Raw genomic sequence first — 21,659 nt, 5'->3', positions numbered from 1 at the left:
AAATGTCTCCCAAGATCCACCACACCCAGGAACAAGTTTTTTTTTGGGGGGGGGGAGGGTAGGAGGGGCATTTCAGAATGCTGCAGGAGAGAGAGAAAATTATCCTCTGCAAGCACAAATCCCTTCACCCTCAAAAAATCTGAGGGATTTAATATATGAATGTTTTAGTATTAGGCCAGGCATTCGTGATCAGGTGTAGGTTTTGCAGCCAAGACGTGGACCTCCCTATACTGTCTTCTGAATACACAATCAGACTAATGACAGCACAGCTAGAACAGTAATCTTCAGTCAAAGATGAGGGCCCTTTGGTGTACGGCTTTCAGGAAACACTTGTGACTAGTGTGCAAGTTCAGAGAGCAAGGGTGCAACATGGTTCATGTGCATGCACCAAGGAGGAGGAGCAGGACAGTAAGGCAAAACCATTCAGCAGGATTCCTTTTTAAATACAGGTGGGTCCAGCAACTCTGGCTCCTCCTCTTCCTGTCAAAAAACTGATAAGTGATTTTCTGCCAGATGGTTTAATCTCAGTGGGTCCCTCAATTGCTTAGAGTTAAAGGTGTGTGGGGGGGTTAATTGTGGAAAGGGCTGATCTGCTATTTTAATAATGGGAGGCTTGCATGCTCCACACCCATGTCCAGTATAAATATGCACCACCTTTGCACATGTTTTTAAATTCCAACAGTGCATTCACTTTCTGCCTCTTCGTGATTTGGCAACAAAACACCCCTAATACTGTTCTGGATTCAGCTGTGCTGGCCAAAAGCTGTTGCTTCAGATGCTCCAATCATCGATCAGGAATAATACACTTACAGTCAAAAATAGGTTTTTACTGGAATGCTTTTCAGGTCACATTCATAAGCAGTAATACCAAGAACATGTAGCTTTTGGATCCCTTATAACAAGTACAGAAAATCTGCTTGCAAAATCAAGTTGGTTTTAAAACGGACATGTGAGGGGAAAGTGACATCCTTGCAGTCATTCTCTGAACAGTTAGGTTTTCTTAGAACAGCGGCATCGACATTATATTTTTCATCCCACCCCGTACTCCTCCACCCCTGAACTCTGCCAGCAGTGGTCAGAAATTGTTTTAAATTATAAATAACATTATTAGCAGGTAGCAATATATACAATGTAAAAAAAAAAGAGAGAGAGAGTGAAATACACCAGCAAGTTTCTGGTTCCAAACGGGGCTCCCTTCAGCAGACGGATGGCGAGGTGTTGGATTCAAAGTTGACACTAACGTGAAATTTTGGCTGGAGAAAGAGGATGATTTGTCAGGTCCTCCAAACGCCCTCATCAGAATGGGTCACTTGCCTCCGAGGAAAGAAACACTTCAAAGCTATATACATGTTATGTTCCACTGAAAGCACGCAGCCGCTTGCTTTGCTGTCATCCCAAAGCCACGTCCACAGCAAACTCCATCAGCAAGTCAGGTGTGGTACTTGAGGATGATGGGAACTGCACAAGACAGAGAAGGAAGCATCCTGAAACATACATGAGCTGCCAACTGACCAATTTCACCCTCTGTTTTTAAGACTCTTCTTCTCTATCTCTGCAGAGCTCTCTCCAAGGTCGACCCAGAGCACATTCTTAAGCATACTGTTTGATCACCATGGTTAAAGCAGTAGAGCAGCATACACTATAGCTGTTCTGGGCTTTTTGAGGTTTGGCACAGCCAGAGCATTCTCTCAAATGTTTCTTCGACTTGGCCAAACATTAACAGAGCAATTTCACGCAGAGCTACACTCCTTGAAGTCCACTGAAGCAGATGGGCTTGGTTGTCCCCCTCCCCAATGGAGCTGGCTACTGGGATACCAACAAAGGGGAGATCTTCTCACGTGATTGACCCCCCCCACACACACAAACCCTAATTGTGGCCAGTCTCTCCAGGACCATCTACCTGAAAGCCAGGCTACAGATGCAACCCTGTCCAGAGAACTTCTAAAAAATTATGCAGTCTATTTACTGCACCTGACAGAGCATCCATCAGTCACATCTGAGCTGTGGGCTCATTCTACCCTGGTACAGTAAACAGACCTAGTTATGATCCCCAAAATAAATCTGCACTCTAAATGGAGAACCAAGAGAAAAGATTATAGACTCAGCTCATGAATGCCTGAGTTCTGTGGGGATACCCACTCCCTCCTTTACAACATTCACTGGCATTCCTTTCTTACACACCTCTACCTTGCCCCTCATTTAGCCTGTCCATCTGCCACATATAATATATAATTATATATTTGAGTGCTAAATAGAGTGGAATTTGACACCCAGTAAGAAACACCTCAAGTAAAATGTCTCAGACACAGCTGATATCTATTTCTAGACTTGTGCCTTCTCTGCATTTTAACACAAACCAGTCCTGCACCAACGGAACCCAAATTCTGTTCCAGACATGACTACATTCCGCAACCTATATAAATTATGCAAATTAAGGCTGAAATCCAATATTTAAGAAGTACATCACACTGAGCTCATTGGGCCTCATTTGCACAAATGTACATGGGATTGTGGGACGGAAGGAAGCGTGGTATAGGCTGATCTTGTCAGATCTCGGAAGCTAAGCAGGGTCAGCCCTGGTTAGTATTTGGTTGGGAGACCACCAAGGAATGCCAGGGTTGCTATGCAGGGGAAGGCACTGGCAAACCACTTCTGTTGCTCTTTTGCCTTGAAAACCCCATAAGGGGTTGCCATAAATCAGCGCTTTATACACACACACAGGATTGTAATGTAAGAAGAACTGCATATTTGGCCAGTTTTGTATAATTTGGCTTTTGCTGATCATAGCAAAAATTACGTCACCGCTGAAAAATTACAGTGGGCCTTAAAAGTAATTCTAGTTAGCTCATGTACGTTGAACTGAAATAGGTCTCAATTCAAATCCACAACCCTTTAAGACTACAAGGATACCACAGGCTAAAGGAGACCCCTTTGGCAGACCTAAACTAGCAAACATGCAAAAGATGGGGGAAGGCATATGATGCAGCAACTTCACTGAAGCTAAGGGAGGTTTGGGTGAGAGATCTCTTGGCAAGCTGCCTATTCTTGCATTGAGCAGGAAGGGGGTTTGACTAGATTGCCTCTGATGTCGCCCATGACTCTATGGACTCTCGACTGCCCAGTGGTAAAGCAACCAATGGTGCCAAAGAGCAAGAATGAAAGGACTTTACAGGATTTCTTCAAGGTAGCAAAATCAAGGAAGTCAACTTGAGCAGGCTGAGGCTGTTCGAGATCTGGCCTCTTCAAAGAAGCAATCCAACACCACAGAGAGCACAGCACCCTCTGTATGTACTCACCAATAATCACTAGGAGAACGGCAACAGCAACCAGTGCCACAATGGCCTTCATCTGCAGAAAGAAGCACAGAGCAATAATAGTAACACCATTCATACGGTGCTCTCAGCATTTACTGAGCAAAATAACCCTTATAGAGCTCTGTGAGGCCAATATTATTTCCCTATTAATGCAGACAGGGAATGAGATTTTAAATGACCATCTCCTACATGGCTCTTTTTGGGCCACACTAGATTATACGTGCAACACAACCTACTTGCAGACACACATGACATCAGCAAACGAACGTTTCCAAGCATGCCCAGGCCCAAGTCGCCTCATGAGCACAGACCAGGGGAAGGTTTCAGCCTTCCCTCCTGTGCTGTTTACCGGAGCGGAAAGGACCACGGAGCGGAAAGGACCACGGAGCTGTATGTGTACTCGCTGCTGAATGTACAGCCCCACAGCAGAGCAAACAAGCCCCCTCCCCAGCCATTTCTGCTTTGGAAAAACGCACAGGAGGGAACCTCCCCCCCATCAGGCTCTGGCCCACTTGGGAATGTTACTTTCTCAATGCCCCGTGTGTCTGCAAGTCAGATCAGGGCACCAACCTGACTTGTGCCACGAGTATCATCTAGTTTAGTCCTTAATCACTCTGCAAGACCAGTAGCCAGGCTACTGCTTCCCGATTACAAGTAGAGATACACTGTTACACTTGGAAAAATGAAACCTAACTCCTTGCATCACAATTGTAACGGTAAAAGCTCACAGAACCAGCCAAATAACTCCAAACAGATGATGTGTAGTTGCAAAGTAAGAGTACATTGGTGTGCAGTGCAGTAGGATGAGTTCAAATCCGCAGTCAGCTATGATGCTCCAAACATACGCCAGCTATGAAGGTGGTGGAGCACGTCTTTAAGGCAATGACCAAATGAGCACGTAAAAGAGCCTGCTTGGATTCAACTGCGTTGCAAAGAGCAGAGCCTGGTCTCCAGGGGAAAAATTCGGCCCATTCTAAGTGCAGGGCACGCAGAGGGGCACAACAGTTTAACTCCTGAATGAGCAGTAGTATGCTCCAAGTTCACCCATGGTAACGCTGCCTTCAGCGACACAGAAAGAACTCCTCTCTCCGCGCCTCACCTTGCAGCCACGCCACCACATCTGTCTTCGGAGCTGTTTAGATCGGTTGCTGAAAGCTGTTGCGTTGTCCGATAAGCTCTCTGAATCAGAAAAAGCACAAATCAGAGAGAGACAGACAGTTAACATTCTGCAAATCCAGAAGCTTTCTGCGACTCTTCTTTTGAATTTTTGTTAAAAGCAAAAGCGAATCATAATTGTTCTTGTAGGTTATCCGGGCTGTGTAACCGTGGTCTTGGTATTTTCTTTCCTGACGTTTCGCCAGCAGCTGTGGCAGGCATCTTCAGAGGAGTAACACTGAAGGACAGTGTTACTCCTCTGAAGGACACTGAGAGACACTGTCCTTCAGTGTTACTCCTCTGAAGATGCCTGCCACAGCTGCTGGCGAAACATCAAGAAAGAAAATACCAAGACCACGGTTACACAGCCCGGATAACCTACAAGAACCAATGAACTCTGACTGTGAAAGCCTTCGACAATATTGCGAATCATAATGTTTACTTATAGAACTGTGGTGAATTTCAGATGATCTACTTCCCTAAGGAGGAACACAGCCAGATCCTGCGGTTACCTAAATGATCAAGAGATGACATCTCAAGAATGTCCTAGCGCAATTAAACTTCTAGTGTACTGCTGCACCAGTGTAACCTTGGCACTGGCATACACTGGCAGAGGGGCCAAAACAGGATGGCACCAGGGGCATGCTGGAATGAGCAGAACTTAGTTGCTACTCTTTTGAAACGCTGTTCTTCATACTCCTTTTCCCTATACCTTCCCTCGTTTAATGAAACTCTAAAATCTGATGGAGCACTGTATGACAAATCACTGCCAACCTCCCACAACAGTGGGCAGCTTCGGCCTTACACTACTAGAATAGAAATGGAAGAGAAGTAGGAGGCAGCTTGTCTCAAAAGGTGTGCTAAGATCCCCCTTGGGGGAAGCACTCTTACATATACTTCAACCTCTGGTAGTGGTAGGGATTAGAGGTGGAAGTAGCCTCCTACCGCAGGTCCAAATCCATCTGATTTGTTACCTGTTGGCAAACAGCTACATGGCCTATAAACATTGAAAACCACATATCATAAATAAAGAGGTACCATCAGGGAGTGTACTCTAACTGGCAACCAAAATTCAATGCTAGAAATACAATTAAATGGACCACGTAAAATTGATCTATTTCCTCATTTTGTGCAACACATACCTTGCCTAGGATGAAAGCCTTTGAAATGTTTTTGGCAAGGATACATTGCACCATCAAAGCTGGAAAAACATTAAAATTCCTGGACTTTAGTAGGAAATGTTAAGCATCAGCATCAGGTTTAAGCTCCATCCCAATGCATGCTTTGGGGGGGATAAGAAGATACCACAGAGGGCTCATTCCATGCTGATGCCATGTTCCTCGGAATCCTGTCCCAAGACCAGAAGAGAGAAGCCCAAGAGTATCAACCGGTGAACGCTAAACATCCCTACCTGATTTATCCTGCAAGTCGTCCAGCCGCTCTCCCCTTTCTATCACCTTCGTAATGTTTTCTTGCATGACATCAATGACCTCGTCAACTTGGTTTTGGACACTGGTTGAAACAAAAAACATCACAAGTTACCTGTCCCAAAAATGTATCATCAATGGTAGCAAGCACTACAAGCAATTAAAACCAGTTCAAAACATTTCAGAAGCAGGGTGGGACACAGACGTTCTACAGTACAATGGCCTCCAACCCAAAGGTTAAGAACTTCAATTGAGATCACAGAGCCCCATCTCCTGGGTTACAAACCCTTTAAAGCCCCTATTTTTGCTGTCTATTGGAAGGCCTTGCTTCTAGTGCCCATGTGTAGAGAACAAGGGTGTCATGTCTCCTCCTTCTCTTTGGATGGATGCCGAGAAGAGTGGCAGGACAGCAAGGTAAGGTCACTACGTGGAGGAAAGGATTCCTCCATGACTCCAATCCTTGGTTCGTTCTCTACTACGGTACACCTGTTCATTTTGTGTTTCCTGTCCCTGGATCTCTTGGTCTGCTTGTCATGGTCCCGGCCTTGAAGCCAGTGAGGCCATAATTCTATCTTGCTCTCTTCGTGTCAGGTGGCTCTGATGTCCTTCTGGCTGGTCTTGGTGGATCTCATGGCCAGGGAATCTTGAAAGGTTGAAGATTCGGTTCCAGTGAGACATTCCCATGACCAAAGTGTTGCATGGCAATAATACATACAACTGGCAGACCCACCTCGGCAATCTCACAAAACATATCCAACTCCAAGGAGTAATCGTTCCTTTGGGATGCTCGCAGACATGAGAGTAACATTCCTCTGGTTTGAAATTGCAACACAAGAAAAGCCCGAATTTAAGTACACTGGCTACTTTTACCTTGACAATATTACAGGTGATTTCTTTAACTTTTATAAATCGGGACAGGAATTACTCTCCCAAAGTCACACAGGAACTCTACTTCTAAGAGGGGGAATATAAAACTGTTGCTCTACACATATTGCACCCGCATTACAAAATAGTGCAAATTCTATGCACAGCCTAAGCCAAGGCCCAACAACTGGACTCAGAATGGAGCAATTATGCATAAGATTGCATTGTAAGGCTACAAAAGTCATCCACAGAGATGTATTAACAGGCCAAAAATCAGGGCAGCCAGGAGGTCAGCCCTAATGGGAATCTCACTCTTCCATATCACACCCCTTTACACAGCATATAATGATCAGAGAGAAGGCATATTATACTTTTCTTACACGGTTATTTTCCTGGGTTCAGGCTTCATTTGGATGCACAAAATAATCAGTTCTCTTTTTTCTTTAGAATTTGCTCACGGAGGAGAACTGAGAATGTGATACAGAAATGGCAATGGAAACACAAGGAAAGAAAATGTGATTCCTGAGTACATGTATTTTACCTTCTGATCTCTAGAAGTCACTGGCAAGCCCCCTTCCTAGCTTCTGACCTATGGGGGAGCGAGATAAAAACTTAAAGCCTAGTATGATGCCAATAACTGGAGATGAGAACACTAAAGACTTACAGGGAGTGGCACGAATGCAAGGAAACATTAGCTCACAAGTAAGCCCAGAAACAAAACCCTCCGTGCACATAAACCATGGATTCCAAAGACTCTACACTAATGTGGAGAGTATGGGAAACAAGCAGGAGGAATCTGAAGTCCTAATATAGGAAGGGGACTAAGATCCCTTTTTACTGAAACTTGGTGGGATAAGAGTCACAATTGGAATATTAAGATTGAGAGGTACGACTTGTTTAAAAGGGATAGACAAATAAGGAAGGGGGGAGGAGTAGCATTATATGACAAGGATGAGTATACTTGTGAGGAAATACATGAATCTGAGCATGGAAGTTCAGTCGAGAGTCTCTGGATAAAAATAAAAGAAGAAATAATAGTGATGTTATGGTGTGTGTCTCCTATAGACCACCAAACCAGGCAGAGGATTTGGATGAGACACTCATAGACTAGATTACAAAGTTCTCAAAGAGACAGGACACAGTGGTCAAGGGAGATTCCAATTACTCAGATATCTGTTGGAAGTCTGCTAAAAGTGAAAGGTCAAATAAATTCCTGACTTGTCTTGCGGATAACTTCATTGTCCAGAAAGTGGAGAGGGAAACAAGGGGGTCTGCTATCTTGAACTTGGTTCTTACCAACAGGGAAGAACTGGTTAGCAAGGTGAGAGTAGTGGGCACCCTGGATAGTAGTGACCATGTAACTTTGGAATATACAATCTTGGGTGAGGGAAAAGCTGTACGTAGTCAGGCATACAGATTGGACTTTAGGGGAAAAAATTTTAACGAACATAATGTTATGCTGGATATAATCCCATGGTCAGAAATCCTTAAGAGAAGGGATTCAAGATGGATGGGAGTTTCTTAAAAGTGAAATATTGAAGGCACAATCACAAAAGATTCCTATGAGAAGGGGAAATGGGAGGATCAGGGGAATGCTATGGACATAGTTTATCTTGATTTCAGTACGGCTTTTGATAAGGTTCCACATAATATTCTTGTTGACAAATTGGTAAAATTTGGTTTAGATCCTGTTACTGTTAGGTGGATCTGTAACTGGTTGAAAGATCGCATTCAAAAGTGCTTGTTAATGGTTCCTCATCCACTTGGAGAGATGTGACAAGTGGAGCGCCTCAGGGATCTGAACTGGGCCCTGTGTTGTTCAACATCTTTATAAATACCTTGGGCCTCAAGGATGGGAATTTACAGTAAGAAAAGGTAAAGGTAGTCCCCTGTGCAAGCACCAGGTCATTCCTGACCTATTCCTGATCCCGATGTTTACTAGGCAGACTTTGTTTCTGGGGTGGTTTGCCGTTGCCTTCCCCAGTCATCTACGCTTTACCCCCAGTAAGCTGGGTACTCATTTTACTGACCTCGGAAGGATGGAAAGCTGAGTCAACCTTGAGCTGGCTACCTGAACCCAACTTCCGTTGGGATCGAACTCAGGTCATGAGCAGAGCATTTGACTGCAGTACTGCAGCTTACCACTCTGTGACATGGGGCTCTGAATCTACAGTAGCGGGCGATAATAACCATGACCTACCCTACATGGATGTTGTGTGGATTACTGAGATGTAGTGGCACATGAAATGCTCTGAAGTTTTTAGCATGTGGCGCCGAGTGTAAGCTGCAGTACTGCAGTCAAAGATCTGTTCACTACCTGAGTTTAATCCCGATGGAAGTCGGTTTCAGGTAGCCGACTCAAGGTTGACTCAGCCTTCCATGCTGATAAAATGAGGACCCAGCTTGCTGAGGATAAAGTGTAGACGACTGGGGAAGGCAATGGCAAACCACCCCGTAAACGTCGGGATGTGACGTCACCCCATGGGTCAGTAATGACCTGGTGCTTGCAGGGTCTCATCCCAACCTTTACCTTTAGTTCCCACTATTGTGGTAAACCTGAATTTGGGCTGCAGACTGCAGATGGGGCTGATAGAACTAAAACAAGAAAATGCATGCACATAGGAACAGATTCTAGCTAGCCTTCTCTGAGATGGTGGACGTTTATGTGCAGGGAACATTTTTGCAGAATTGGTACAGTGCAGACACCGATTTCCCCACCTCAGTGAGAATTAGGTTGAAACAACATGTCTATTGAGGCCTTCCCCTCCCAGCATCAAGTTTATTCCACTACTTTTGGTGGAACTGAGAGCAGACAAGAGAGATGGCAACTTATTCCCAACTTGCACAGATACTTCAAAATCTCTAAAACCCAACTCAATATTCATTATTCTGAAAGTTTAAAGGGTTGAGTAAATCAACTTCCTCCCATTTTAAAAGAAATCCCAGTTACAATATTTAAAGCAGGAATCAAATCAGTGGTAAGAGGGTTTAACAAAGGGTAGGAGTCTAACAAAGAAAAAGGTGACAACACACCATACCCATTAGCCACACAATTAGGACTGAAATTAATTCTCAGTGCCCAAATGACAGGAAGCTCTTCTGGTATTTAGGGTGCCTTCTTCCTGTTACTGTTCATCTTGGAATGCCCTCTCTCCCTACTGAGGACAATTCAGTTCAAAGAAGGATGTGGGGAGGAGGGATAAGCAAATCAGAAAGGAAAGTTCTGGCCCTCAAAGCACATCCACCCCCACACTCCAAGTAACCTTCCAGGAGCTTTATATGCAGAAAAGCTGTCAAGGCTGGGTCCATCCAATGCTCACTTACTCCCATTAAAACGGATTCCAAAGGTGCATTTTTGGCTGCATCCAAGCTCTCTTATATAAGCCAGTAGGGATATGCAGGAGGAACATAAATATTCACCCTTCTAGAGCATGAAAGTGAATGCAGAGGCAGCCAGCACTGGCGCATTACCCATGATTAGCATTACTGATTTTTTCCCCTCAAGTGAAAATGCGCCAGCCGAAATAAACTTGCATTTGACAGCTGAAGTAATAGATCAGAACACAGTTATGAGCTTTTGGGTAAGAATCGCTCCATATGGAGCCATCAATGTCTGTACAAATACCTAACAAAATATTAAGGTACAACCACAATGAAGAATGTGCAAGCAAGTCCTATCCCCCCTTCAAATACATGACAAATGGCTCAACAGTTTCCCCCACTACTGCATTTGCACACAATGTCACAATTTGTGTCACTACTATCTGCTTCAGCCTGAGCACATCTCATCATTAAAAACATGCACATTAAAATTTTGTTTTCCAAAACAAGAGTCTTTACTGGGAGTCACCAAAAGGCTGTTGCACTGTTTTACTTCTGGCTCTCAGCTGTCAGATTTCCAAGTTAATTTCACGCAGGAATGCAAGTAAATATAAGCCAAGAATCTTTCATCTGCCACTCTGCTCGCTCCCTTTGAGATCCTTGTCTCTCAACTTGTTTTGATGAGGATGGACAAGAAGACACTGGCAATGAAGTCAGTGACACTTAATTAGGTGCATTCCCTTGGGTGTTGCCCTTTGTTTGGATGAAACACAACCAGGTAAATATCTTCCTGCCAGGCTGAGCACTGCACTGCCAATTTCAAAAGGCCATCTCTGACCTATGCAAACTGCACCCTCTTTGCATCAGCGTAAGGATACCCAATTCTTCATAAGCTACTTCACTTCCATCTCCCTCCACAATCCGTCCCAATTCAGCCTTTGGAAACTTAGCACTCCAGAGACTGCACAATCCAGATGACCACCAGGGATCCTCTCATCCCAGCACAGCAGAAAGGAGGGAGAGGGAAGGACATCTCTCTCTATTACAGGCACGAGATACCAGGCTTCTTCCCTGTCATCTGCTGCAAACAAAAGTCTCAGCTCAGATACCTATTTTACATGGGGAAAGGCAAAGATAACCAACTACTAGTAAGCAACTTCTCAACACCCATGTGAAAAACATGCTGTTATGTAGATACTCAACAAAGTAATGAACGCATGGACACATGAAGCTGCCTTATACTGAATCAGACCCTTGGTCCATCAAGGTCAGTATTGTCTACTCAGACTGGCAGCAGCTTTCCAGAGTCTCAGGCAGAGGTCTTTCACATCACCTACTCGCCTAGTCCCTTTAACTGGAGATGCCAGGGACTGAACCTGGGACCTTCTGCATGCCAAGCAGATGCTCTACAAAACGAGCCACAGCCCCTCCCCATGTAATGCTGTACAGCAGCAGAAATAAGTTACATCACACAGTCACATAATTACACACACTAAGAAAAGGGTTGCCCTGACCTGGATGGCCCAGGCTAGCCTGATCTCATCAGATCTCAGAAGCTAAGCAGGGTAAGCCCTGGTTAGTATTTGGATGGGAGACCACCAAGGAATACCAGGGATGCTGTGCAGAGGAAGGCATCGGCAAACCACCTCTGTTAGTCTCTTGCCTTGAAAACCCCATAAGGGGTCGCCATAAGTTGGCTGCAACTTGACGGCACTTCTCTCTCTCACACACACAAGAAAAGGGTTGAAGACCACTAGCTGAGAAGAATTTAGAACAGGATTAGACAGAAATTCACACAGGATGGTCCTTATCAACAGTATTAGCAGAGGCATTATATACACCCAAGCATCAGTGGTACTCCACCACAGCCGGTTTTCAGGCTTCCATAGGCATCTGCTGTTGGAAACAGAATCTGACCCAATAAGGTAGAGCTCTTACAAGGAGAATCTGACATGCTCTCGGGTGTCGAAAACTTTTGAAACCCTAAAAGCATCTCCAGCATGAGCAGCAGAACAACCATGCTCTTTGTATCCCAGTACGTTTCAAGCAAGAGATTAGCAGGAAAAGATAAACGCACTCACTTTGGTATGAACCATGTTGTTCACCTGTGTGTGTGTCAGAGAAAGGGGAATGCCATGCATGGATCACAGAGCTATCCCCCCTCCAAAATCACTCCTACAGCCTCCCGCAGCCAGAGCTGATAGAGCCTAAGGAAGACTCCATTTTGTTCATCCACTGCCTTGGCGTAACAGACAATTACAAGAACTTGCCCTCTGTGGCATACCTAAAGCAAAACTCCATTCATGGCTTCAACAATCCCAAATATTCTGATGTACCATGGAATGAGAGCTTGAATCTAATTTTCAGATACTGCTTTATTGGTAGCTTCTTTCTCACTTGCTTTTCATCTTTCATCCAACCACACATTAAAGGTAGACTATCCCCAACCAACAGATGATATCTACTAATCGGTTCTAAAGGGTGCAAAACTAGAAAGTAAGTCATTTCTTTTTGCTACCAAAAAAGCAGTAGGAAGCACTACTCACAGCCACCACTAAGTCTGAGCTCTTTTAAAGGACAGTTTGTAATGAAAATGTGGAGCTGTTATTTGTGGTGTGGGATTCCCCAAACAAATGCTTCAGTGTGTGTGCGGGGATACTACATTGTCCCAATGCTCAAGCTACAATATAATTGGGAAAAATATTCTTTCTAAGCTTGTGGAGCCATCACAGCACAGCCTTGAGCAGGTGTCAGTAGGTTGTCAGCACCCATTGAGAAGTGAAGTCAACACTACTTGCAACAAGGAATACAAACCCTAACTCCACAGATAAAATGTCTACATTAGGCTTTATACCGCAGGTACTAACCCACATGGGCTATGATCTGGCTAAGGCAACAATTAAACAATGTATAATCGACACAGAGCGTCAAACAGATCTTGCCATACCACCAAACTTCATTATTAGTGAACCCTGCAGATACCTTACTACTCCCATGGAGTATCTAAGCAGACTTGAAATTCCAAAACATCGAAGAGCTTTCACCCTGGCCAGATGCCAAGCCCTCCCGTCAGCCATCCAGGAAGGCCACTACAGAAAGATGCCATATGAGGAGAGAAAATGCCCCTGTGGTTCTGGATATATAGAAACCCTTGAACATGTTCTTTTTCATTGTCAATATTATACAGCTATCAGAGAAAGGTTCATCTCACCACTAATTCATAAATCTTCCAGCCAGTATGGACAGTTCAATACGTCATCCCTGCTACAAGATGTCAACTCAAATATAACGTATTCAGTTGCTAGATTCTGTGCCGCTGCAATTGATATATGACGGAGAGGCTGTGCTAACCAGCAGTTTTGAAAATGAAGGCAAACAGTTATATTATATGTGCTCTCCTTTTCTTACCAAGTGGTTCATTCATTATACTAACTAATGAACCAGCATGTTTTATTCAGATGTTTTTTTAGACGACTGTAAACTGGTAACTTACCTGTTTTACTTGTGCTGGTCATTGACTGTAATAAAATTTCTATTCTATTCTAAAAAAACCTAACTCCGGTTTGTGGCCTTAACATTAGTCCTTAGCCCGAAGAGGGGAGAAACCCCCACCCACGACTTGCATGAAATAACTGAAGCTAACTTTTAACAAAAGGTTAGCGAAACATCTGTCCATTTTGCACAACGCATAGCACACAACGCATCATAGTCAAGACTTTACCGTGAGATTTTAGTTGGTTATGCCATTGAGATGAAACTGAATGGAGCATCTCCCAGCTTATATTCCAGTTCTCTTCCTACCCAAGTTCCTTCATTGCAGGCTGAGTGTCTCACTTTTTCTGTGCAAGAGCAACTCTCATCCAAGACCCAAGAAACAAAGGGGGGGGGGAGAGCTAGGCCAACTACTTGCCCATTTCTCCTGTAGGAAGAACACCCCCCATCTATCCAATTCTTGCTTTTGAGTAGGAGTGTGAGGCCCCTTTTCCACTCACACAGAGAACCTACCACCCTCCACAACCTCTTTCTCAAGTTCAGGGTTACAAGTACACCCCTGTAACACTCCTGGTACACCCCCCGAAGAGCATTACGCTCTATTGATAAAAATCTGTTGGTGGTCCCCAGCCCGAGAAATGTGCGGCTGTCCTCGACCAGGGCCTTTTCGGTCCTGGCCCCGGCTTGGTGGAATGCTCTGCTGGATAACATCAGGGCCCTGCGGGGCCTGAAGGAGTTCCGCAGGGCCTGTAAGACAGAGCTATTCTGCCTATGGTTGAGGACGGCCGCAGGTGAGATTAAGTAAGATCTGTGTTGGCCTCCCTACTCACCACCCTCTGTTTTTGATCTACTTGAGGGTGGACAGCCGAACCGATGATATACTATGGTTGGCCTTACCTGCTGCCGTATGCACTTAAATACGGCGGCCATCTTTTTAATTAGTCGGGTTGTTTTGTGGTTTTATAGTTATATATTTTATTCTTACTGTTATATTGGAATTTTTATTGTTGTTTGCCGGGGGAGGGCGGGCTAGAAATGTGAAAAATAAAATAAAATAAAGTAGGTCAGGCCATCACATGTCGCTACCCTTCTTTAAAATCACCATTGAGCCATGACCATTTCACATCTCAAGTCCTCTCTCTCAGAGACATCAGCAGACAGGGTAGCCCAGCCCCCTTTAATAATCAAACACTTTACTGGGGTTGGGGGCTCATACACTGTTCCATCCACACACTGCGGCCATTGTTCATATCCTAAAACATATACAGACAGAGATCTTTGCTTGTGTGTGTGTGCTTCTTTCCCGGAGACACACAGCTCCCAGGGTTAAACAAACAAGGAGTTGACTTTTATTTATGGTTTGAACATGACACTGAAGAAAGTAAGATAAAGGTTACAAACTTTCTTTTCCATTGAACTTTTAAACTGCGTCCTTATTGCAGTATTTGGGAACTTTTGTAACAAATTGACTTTTCGGTCCAGTTAACTTCAAGCTGTTCTTCACCTCAGCTTCACTCAGTCAGACATACCCTTGAATTCCCCAGCTGCCAACAAACCAACGGCTGGTTTTCAACTGTCTCTCACTAACATCCCATCAGCTCTTAAGGAGAGGCAGAATCTAACCTGTCCATCCCAAGGGGATATACCACAAAGACTGAAACGTAATAGAGGCATGCTTTGACCTAATTCCCCAAGCATTGCAGCATACAAACCACAAACAACTGGGTTAAGTACTGACAATAATTTATAAACTTTATTTATACCCTGCCTTTCTCCACAACAGGGACCCAAAGCAGCTTACATCCTCATCCTCTCCTCCATTTTACCCTCACAACCCGGTAAGATAGGTTAGGCTGAAAGTGTGTGACTGGCCCAAGGTCACCCACTGAGCTTCCGTGGAAGGGCGGAGATTTGAACCTGGCCTCCCAGACCCTAGTCCGACACTCGTAACAGCTACACCAAACTCACTCTCTGTTTCCAATAATGAAAACTGCAGGCCTCCAGTTTGCCCCTCTTGATATTCCTGAGGGTCTCTGTTTCACTGAGAGATGCATTTTATGGAGATGAGTGTGTTGCAGCAGGAGAGGGGAGGCAGGGTAGTATCTTCCATTAGCAGGTATTATGTCGGGATCCAACCTAGTAGTTTCAGGGCACTGACACTTCAAGTTCCACAACAGATTCACAAATGTGAGGAAGAACACATGACTTATTTTGGTGAGAGACAGAGAGGAAAGAAAAAGTATACATGGGATGTGGGTGAGGATTATGGCCACTGACAATAAGTTTACTGTGGTACTGACCCCTCAGAGGTACATCACAAGAACCCACCTCCAAAGTTCTAGCCCAAAAAAGGTTGCACATGGGAGAAGCACCACCCAAGAAAGGTGATCTATTTCTTCAGGACCTATAGCCCTGTATTGTGAGAGAGAGCCATCAAATCACCATTGGTTTTAAGCAACCAAACTGAACTGGTCTGTGACAGTGGGGGGGAGGTGTCTTTCCCTCCTTTTTGAAGGAACTTGTTGCTGAGGATTTCACCAAGTACTCGACCTTAAGCCTGTTAGCAGCAATTATTCCTAGAGTTGTTTTGACTTCTTCCCTACTGTTTTTGGTACAGCTGCTAACTACTAGCTACATTTTAATTGCTTCCAATTTGTCAGCTGCCTTGAACCTATTATGGGTATTCAGAAGGGTCCCAAGAACCTGTGTCAGATGGGTGAAAGGGGCATCTAGCACCCAATAACAATAGGCCTTTTTATACCTTTTATTCTGTATATGTGATGGATATTTTACTGGTCATGGACTGTTCCCATAAACTGTATACTGTAATAGGCCTTTTGAATACTGGCATGGATACAGCACAAGGCCCCAGCAAGGTCCACACAAGGACTGCTGAACTTTCTAGCTTTCCTCTCCATCATAGCCCTTCATTGCCCTCAAGACAGTTTACTTCCAAGGTCACAGGACCCATGTGGGGTAATAGTCACATGAGTCTGGCGGTTGCCATGGGGAAGGGGAAAAATGGCTTCCTCTTATTTTTTCCATCATGCAAGAGGAACAGTTGGTCCTGCGACTGGAAAAGGCTGATGGGGCGAGGGTACAGCCACAGACATCAGCAACTGTCAAAGCCTTGACACATCACAGGATCCAAGCTATTAAGAATACATACTTGGCCCTTCTATGGTATACAGAGCCAGCCAGCATGATGTAGTGGTTAAGAGTGGTAGACTCTCATCTGGAAAACTGGGTTTGATTCCCCACTCCTCCATATGAAGCCAGCTGGGTGAACTTGGGCCAGTCACAGTTCTCTCAGAACTCTCAGCCTCACCTACCTCACAAGGTGTCTGTTGTGGGGAGAAGGAAAGGCGATTGCAAGCTGGTTTGATTCTCCTTAAAAGGTAGAGAAAATCGGCATATAAAAACCAACTCTTCTTCTTCTACAGTGCTCACTTTTTTGAAAATAGGATCAGATCTCTCAAGTCTTGGAAACTGTGCATTTTTAGATTTCCCACCAATGCTGTGTGAAACTAGAAGTCTGCGGTGGTTTCATACAAACTGGAAATATGACAAGAGACCCAGTTCAAAATGCAATAAGATACTTACTGCCTGATCTTGTCATTCTTGGGTCCAAACCTTGGACCCGATGGACCTCTCCTGCAAAGAGATGACACAGGATATAGGACTCATCATCAGATTAAACTCAGGAGCATTTCTTATCTATTTTAATGGAAACTGTGTGGCTGATTCAGAGATGAAACCTGAACTTTGAAAATTCTGTACAAAGTAAGAATAGCACAAAGTGAGCCGGTGGGAACAGCATTTATTCCATCTGTCTGCTGCCTCAGGTTCCTTAATTTTGAATTGAAAGGTTCACAGTTCCTGCTGCTGGCAGTGAATTATGCACAAACTCCACTGAATGTTGGAAACAAGCGCCTGATGCTGTTTAGTGGGCAAGGTCAATAAGAGATCTGCAAAAGATTTGGTACCAGGGACTGAAGGATAGATCTGTAGTGATCCATCCCACTGAATGACTTAGTTTTTGCTCCAGTCTCGGATATACTTACAAGAAAAAGTCCTCCTCTTCATCTGAATCTTCCTCCAGGAGGTTTCTCTGCAAATACAAAAAATCCATATATCTCAAACAACAAAACACCTCATGACATTTCCCTGTCACCGCTGCTTGCATAAATCTACCCCAAGACAAGAAGAAGAGTTGAGTTTTATATTCCTATTTTCTCTACCTTTTAAGGAGAATCAAACCGGCTTAAACTCTTCCCTTCCTCTCCCCACAACAGACACCTTGTGAGGTAAGTGAGGCTGAGAGAATTCGAAGAGAACTGTGACTAGCCCAAGGTCACCCAGCTGACTTCATGTGGAGGAGTGGAGAATCGAACCCGGTTCTCCAGATTAGAGTCCACCGCTCCTAACCACTACATCATGAAAGTGTTTTACCTGGGTCACAATCACCCTTGGGTCACATTATATGAAAAAGGAAGGTAACATGCTCCATGAGAAAGGATGACACACACACAAGCACTTACATTACACAAACTGGGAGAGAGAAATACTAAAGATTGTGCTGGAGGTAGGGTCAGATAAAAGCTGAGATTTCTTGGAGATGATCCTCCTCGCACTCAGAAAAGTACATCCTTAGAACTGCACTACTGAAACAGGGCAGGGGAAGAAGCATAATTGTGGAACCTCAGTTTGCACTTCATAGGCATGTGGCTCAAAAGCATGGAGAATGAAGAAATATATGGACATATCCTAGGGCTGGTTTCAGTACTTCGTAATCCACTACTTCAAATTGTCTTATCGTTCCTTCCACATCAGCCATTTAGTCAAGAATTGCCATTACTTGTTCAGGCACCTTTAATGGAGCATCCAGATTAGGTTGCTAGTAACCGCTTGCATTCCAGTGTTTCCTCCATCTTTCTTCAGACCTGATATATGGATTTTTAAAAAAAACTTAAAATGCAAGTGCAGTATCAAGTTGTCCAGTATGGAGAACATGACTGCTACTGAAGTTTCTCAGGGATACTACCCCTTTAAATTTTCTTCCTTCTATTCCAGTTTAAGTAATTACCTCCTTTTTCTTTTTGCACGCAGACCTGAGAGAAGTTCCAGTTTCTCATGTTGAATAAAGAACATAAGAAAAGCCCTGCTGGATCAGACCAAGGTCCCTCAAGTCCAGAGGTCCATTCACACAGTGGCCAACCAGGTGCCTCTAGGAAGCCCCCAAACAAGACGACTGCGGCAGCACCATCCTGCCTGTGTTCCACAGCACCTAAGATAATAGGCATGCTCCTCTGATCCAGGAGAGAATAGGTATGCATCATGACTGGTATCCATTTTAACTAGTAGCCATGAATACCCCTTTCCTCTATGAATATGTCCACTCCCCTCTTAAAGCCTTCCAAGTTGGCAGCCATCACCACATTTTGGGGCAGGGAGTTCCACAATTTAACCATGCGTTGTGTGAAAAAATACTTCCTTTTATCTGTTTTGAATCTCTCACCCTCCAGCTTTAGCAGATGATCCCGCGTTCTAGTATCATGGGAGAGGGAGAAAAGCTTCTCCCTGTACACTCTCTCCAAACCATGCATAATTTTATAGACCTCTATCATGTCTCCCCTCAGCCGCCTTCTTTCCAAGCTAAACAGCCCTAATCGTTTTAACTGCTCCTCATAGGGCAGTTAAAGCATGGGTCTCAACCTAATACTAACACAGGATAACATACTCAGTTAAACCTATTTTTCTTTTTCTGGTTCGGAACAACAGTGTCCTGTAGACAAGTGCTGGACTTAGGAGACATATAACTAATTACACTTTAGTCACAAGCTCACTTCTGTGGGCAAAACTCCTCTCAATTCCCCATTTGTAAAACTAATGTGACATTGATCAAAGGCTTCTTATGATGGTGAATAGAGTGTTTCCCCACTCTAAGCGCTAAGGATAGGATAAAAATATTAAGAAAATTAAAAGTGCCAATCTCAGGCACTCTTATTTTGAGGATTAAGGAAGTTTCTTACTAGCATATCCACAATTAAGGCTGTTTCTTAAAGGGAATTTAGGTGAGACACAAAATCCTGGCATTATCCCCTACCCTGTGATCCTTCATGTGCAAGATCCAGCTAAAAACTAGTTATAATTTTTAGTCTCCCTGAAGCATGTTGTGGCTCAGTGGTACAGCATCTACTTGGCATGCAGAAGGTCTCAGGTTCAATCCCTGGAATTTCCAGTTAAAAGATTCAAGCACTGAGTGAGGGGAAAACCTACATGACACCCTGGAGAGCTGCTGTCAGATACAGTACTGATCGAGAAAGACCAATGGACTCAGTATGAAGGCAGCTTTATGTGCATATTCTAATAAGTATTGAAAGGATTATCTCTCAGTTCCCCACTAGTTTTAGCAGTTCAGACCATGTGTAGAAAGAACCTTTCCCTTTAACAATCCAGGCCACACAATGCTAACCACCCCTTCAGTGTAGTTATACAGAATGTATTGGCGAGGAAATTTCCATTAATTATACTTGGTTTGATTTTTGATAAACAAAGACCACAAATTGCCTTTGGGTGATTTCAGATTTAAAGCAGAAGTGAGGCTGTGTAATGATTTCTAGACCAACTCTGAAAGCAGAAGCGCACTCAGCCACTTGCCTGGGCCAAAAGAACGGCCATTTCAGACAACTAACCAAACGACACCACCCCCTCCTTCCCTCTTAGTCCTTTCGGTGCTCTTCCCTAGGGAAGAGTGCATGTTACCCAACTACTGTGCTGGTTTCTCTGGCCAGGCCAAGGAGCGGGGCATCAAGAGCTGGAAAATACAGCCCTGGCAGTTCTGTGGCATTCCTTCCCACATGGGGAAAAGCTTTATTGGTGTATTGCGACTGCACTGTTCTTCCACCCCTCTTCCTGCAGCAGTCTCATACTTGTATATTATCTAAAAGCAGAAGGGAAAGCATGTCTCTTGTTAAACCACCTTGCTTCATGCCTGCTCGATAATACTGAATTCTAGCCTGCCTTCCAAAGTTGTTAGGAAACAACAAGCAGGAAGTACTTTGAACACTTATAGAAACAAACACGTTATTGAACAATAGATTCTGGGACGCAAGAATGAACAGTAGTGCCAGAAACACTTAGGTTTTCCCAGGGAATACATACTCCTTTCAGGCTTTCCAAGCACAAAGGCATCCGTCAGTCAAGCTTCACTTACATCCTGCTCATTCCCTAGGAAGTTCAAAGCAACTTACATGGGACTACCATGCAACTTCCCAAGACTTGAGCAGCTTTACCAACATGCTGGTATTGACCTTTAAAACCCTGTATAGCCTGGGACCAACATACCTTAAGGCGGCATAAAAATGTTTTAAATAAATAAAACAAAAACAAAATACATACTCCGAGACCAGCAAAATGTTCTCTGCTGGAGAAGCTGGCATACTTAAACCAGGCAAAGCAAGCTTCTAGCACTCACCCTCTCACTTTTCACTGACCCAGTAACATCATCATCATTGAGGTGGCGCTTGAATTTTGGAGGCATATTTTCACACAGTCGTTGCTTTTGCTGTTTCAGTGAGAAGAGGAAGGCAGAAGTCAATGCCTAGGAGGAGAAAAGGGGAAGAGATGCGGCTTTAAAAAAAGAACACACCCCATTTTGCTGGCTATCAGCCACAGTGTAAAGACTAAATGCCCCAAGACTGGTTGCACTCTAGTTGTGATGTTTTGGTCTGGTTGACATCTAGAGAATATAAATACACAAGACCCTCTGATACTTTTAAACAGCAGCAGTATCTCTCCTTATATTATTCTATAATCAGTTTCTTATCACAAACGACGCCCAAAATAGCATTTTGATTGCACTTTTAAAACATCTCCCCTCTTCTAGCCAGAGTATTAGCATAGGTTTAAACAGGCAAACAAAAAAATATTCCCCAGCTCTTCAAAAGCCCTCAGTGTAGGCAGATAAACCTTTAAAAAGCCAAAATAGCTTTTAAAAATGTCATCTTTGTTATCAGAGAGTATTATATGACTGGGAGGGAGAATCTTAAGTAATCCCACAAGGTAAGGAGCAGCATTTTTATAT

At 44.0% G+C, this 21,659-nt stretch overlaps 1 protein-coding gene across 1 annotated transcript; it reads right to left on the bottom strand.

Moving 5' to 3' along the window:
• Positions 1 to 1,265: 1,265 nt before the first annotated feature.
• Positions 1,266 to 21,136, bottom strand: VAMP4 (vesicle associated membrane protein 4). The gene is made up of 7 exons (XM_056845467.1): positions 21,051 to 21,136; positions 17,638 to 17,684; positions 17,177 to 17,227; positions 5,881 to 5,981; positions 4,414 to 4,493; positions 3,297 to 3,348; positions 1,266 to 1,458 (listed from the first exon to the last, which is right to left on the bottom strand). The coding sequence occupies exons 1-7, from the start codon at positions 21,114 to 21,116 to the stop codon at positions 1,430 to 1,432; spliced, it is 426 nt and encodes a 141-aa protein (XP_056701445.1). The 5' UTR covers positions 21,117 to 21,136; the 3' UTR covers positions 1,266 to 1,429.
• Positions 21,137 to 21,659: the final 523 nt, after the last annotated feature.

This window comes from Euleptes europaea, chromosome 2, assembly GCF_029931775.1.
Source record: "Euleptes europaea isolate rEulEur1 chromosome 2, rEulEur1.hap1, whole genome shotgun sequence".
NCBI classification, from domain to species: domain Eukaryota; kingdom Metazoa; phylum Chordata; class Lepidosauria; order Squamata; family Sphaerodactylidae; genus Euleptes; species Euleptes europaea.
This window is presented reverse-complemented; position numbering and strand designations above follow the sequence as displayed.